The sequence below is a fragment of the Phaethon lepturus genome, unplaced genomic scaffold (assembly GCF_000687285.1).
Source record: "Phaethon lepturus isolate BGI_N335 unplaced genomic scaffold, ASM68728v1 scaffold40642, whole genome shotgun sequence".
NCBI classification, from domain to species: domain Eukaryota; kingdom Metazoa; phylum Chordata; class Aves; order Phaethontiformes; family Phaethontidae; genus Phaethon; species Phaethon lepturus.
The window spans coordinates 37,499-40,725 of NW_010524865.1; the positions used below are offsets into that span (position 1 = coordinate 37,499).

Consider the following 3,227-nt stretch of genomic DNA (forward strand, 5'->3'; position numbering starts at 1 on the left):
TCCTGCTGCAGAAGGAAGGAAAGCCTGCTGCTTCTGCTTAATGCGTTAGAGACATTAGAAGAACAATTTTTCTAAGTGAAAATGTGATCTTTGCAATGCATCCAGGGTCAGACAGATCTATAGCAATTTGCAAAGTAAGCGCCACTCAGGGCTGCGACGGCTGCTCGACGCACCGACATTTTGCAAAGACTGCCAAGGGCAGCCAGATAAGCAGTGCTGTTGCACGTGCACATCTACCCCAGCATGCTACCTTTGCTTTCTCCTTCTAGCAGAGGCGTACCTCCCGGATGCGTAGTTGGAGGTACCCTAGATGTCTCCTCAGATTATGAGTGCTCCAATTAATTTTCCTTCCTTTCAAGGAATTTCGTGGTCTTTGTCTGTCTAAATAAATATTAGGAAACAATAACGTAACAACCCTGCGAGTAACGGCACAGGAACATGGCCAAAAAAGCCAAAGATCGTACCTACTCGTTCATGACCTTGTTGAGCCGTGCGCGAGGGAGAGAAAATTTGACCATCCATGTCTTAAAAATATGTTGTTGAACAACGCTATAGCCCACTGTTAGACCTGGTGCTGCCAGCCCGGAACTCCTGGGGCTTCAAGCTGGGCTAGTATGACTGTTGCCAATGCCACAAAAGACCAAAAATAATTCTTTTGGTCGTTTGGCGCTGCCTGGTGGCCGCGTTGCATAACGTCGTTTGAAATGGCCGGGGTGGCCCGCCTTTCCCGGCCCTGGGCACAGCAGCATCTCTCGCCTGAGGACCAGGAGGCTTCTTCTGAGAGGCACGAGGCCCACCAATGCAAGGGCTTTCTTTTCAGGCAGCCGAGGGGCTCTTCAGTCCATCTCTCCATGCAGGAACACATCTGAACTTTAGAGGGGGTTTCTCATGGTTACCTTTCAGTAGTGGGTTTACGTCTTTGGCAACGCCTGCACGAAGACCGGATTTTCCGGGGCAGACAGATGCACAGGCGGGGATTCATCTGGTCTAACTTCAGACGCTAATCCTCAGGCACCTGCATGGGAGCTGGCCGCCCCGGCTCCCTAGAAATTGGCACTTCTAGAGCCTGGTTCACCTGGGCAACTTCAGATGTCAACACAAGAATGATATGAGCTTTCTTAGGAATATTTGCTTCTCTGTGCTGATTATAAAAGGCAGCTGGCGACTAACTCAGATGCAGACATTTGTCGCTTGATCAGATGAATCCCATGTATCCAGAGGAAAGCCTCTGTTTCCTGGTGATTTCAGTTGCAGCCACCCCCTTGCCCCTTCCTTGCTTTCAAAACCTGGCGTAAATGGTTAGGCATTTAAATTTCTTTAAAAAACCTTAGGAGATACATCTTAGAGGCATAAGATGATTCTGGTAACATATAAGATGAGTACCTAATTCATTTTTGAATTTTCATTACATTCTTTTGCAGCAATAACCCAAGGCTTACTTACGATTAAATTAAAGCATTTTTAGTTATTGTTTCTTGCTGCGCCCCATCCAATTCCCTTGCATCACCATTTTAATTTGTACTCTCCTGAAAAAGCCAACTGTTTGAGAATGCAACATTCTGAACGAGAGGAGGCGGCAATTTTGGGGTGTCTTTAATCTATAAATATGGTAGCAGTTCTGTATTTGTTTACCAGACACAGTCCAAAGACTTACTCGAGTTCGTCTTCAGAATCATAATTAACGTGAATGTCGTGTGAGGCCGCGACATCACTTGTTGACTGGAATAGCTTCAGACTGCTGCTCCCAGAAGAGGTTTCTTTCCTTTTCTTTTTACCAAAAAACTTCTTGAAAGACTTGAACTTTGATTTTTTCTTTCCTAAGTGAAGAAACATAAAGAAGATGCAACCAGCAGCATTTGCAAGTTTTTGGAACAATAATTATTCCCTTATAATTTCCTCGTAAGTGGATTTTTTTCCTGGAAGAGGCAACACAGTTCGCTCTTGCATTAATGTCTTTCAAGACTGTACTGATAGCATGAAATTACTATTATCTTGGAGAATGGATTGCAATGTTTATGACACATAAGCAATAACCTACAGTGTAGGATCTTTCCTAATAGAGTTTCTACTTGCTTCTTGAGATAATTAGACTGTGAAGAAAAACTTTGGTATTAGCAGCCTGGGATATAGAGAAGAAATTACAACTTGGAAACCCACTGCCTTTGTTCAGCGAGCTGAATAGAGATGATAAAGACAATGTTGGTACCAAAACCAATTTAAATGTAGAAAAAGCTTACTTAGGTGGAATGTGCAGTGTGGGGAGGCTAATGCTTTTATAATGTCAGTTTCATAACACATCCCAGAGTATTTTGAATGCTAAGTACGAGACTCAATGGATCACAAAGTATTAAACTAGAAATCAAGCAATAATCTTGAAAAGCACTGCTAGTCTGCTCAGTAACGAAAGACCTGAATTAGGATCGGTTGCAAGCTGCGTGAAGGAAACTACTTGAAATGAAATCAGATTTTTGCACGAGACATCCCAACAACTTGTGCCTGTCCCATATAAGTTGGCACGACAGCACTGTGAGGCGTCCCTGCCAACATTTCACTTACTGTTGGAGCTTCTTGCGTAAAGAAGTTAACTTCGTCACAAGATCATAGAAAAATCTTATTTCAAGCCTCTGAAAATGTCAAAAGTATAACAGCTTTTGGAGACGGGAGGAGAGAAAGGGAGAATGCATTCTCTAAGCAAACAGATTCACTTCTGTGATAGAGCTAAGGTGCTGAAGCTCAAGAAGTCACAGCACTTTTCATTCACTGGGGAAGGGAGCAGCTCTACCTGAATTGTCCTCTCCATCTCCTTCAGCCTCTCGCACCTTAGGGTCCATTACCCTTGACGAACTCATGTGACAGTCACTAAAGCAGGTAGAAAAAGGTGTCAGTCATATCAACAAAATAACAGTACTTCACTACAGATAAGTATACATACATACAGGCAGGTTACTAAAATATAAAAATATAAAATAAGATATTATGTGTATGCTTTTATATATAAATACATAGACAATAAACCTCTAAATATATGTATTATATCTCCATATAAATATACATGAAATATAAAAATATCCCACAGGATGAAGCTTATTAGTCTAAGGTATAATAAATCCCATAGAATATTTCCACTTTCATAAGACAATAGCACATTTTGCTTTTAACTAACCAACTAGCCTGTCCTGTCCAAAAATTGAGTTTCACGAGATTCTCAAATGCTTCTAAAAGCATGC

The 3,227-nt window shown here is 42.0% G+C and overlaps 1 protein-coding gene across 1 annotated transcript in view; it reads right to left on the minus strand.

The window, feature by feature from the left end:
* The window catches only part of KIAA1211L (KIAA1211-like ortholog), a 26,894-nt gene extending 24,045 nt beyond the window's left edge, over positions 1-2,849 (minus strand). Inside the window, exons 1-2 of the mRNA XM_010282578.1 lie at positions 2,783-2,849; positions 1,655-1,817 (exon numbers count right to left, since the gene is read on the minus strand). Coding sequence (XP_010280880.1) covers positions 1,655-1,817; positions 2,783-2,849 — 230 coding nt within the window. The remainder of the gene's footprint in view (positions 1-1,654; positions 1,818-2,782) is intronic.
* Between the last annotated feature and the right edge of the window lie 378 nt (positions 2,850-3,227).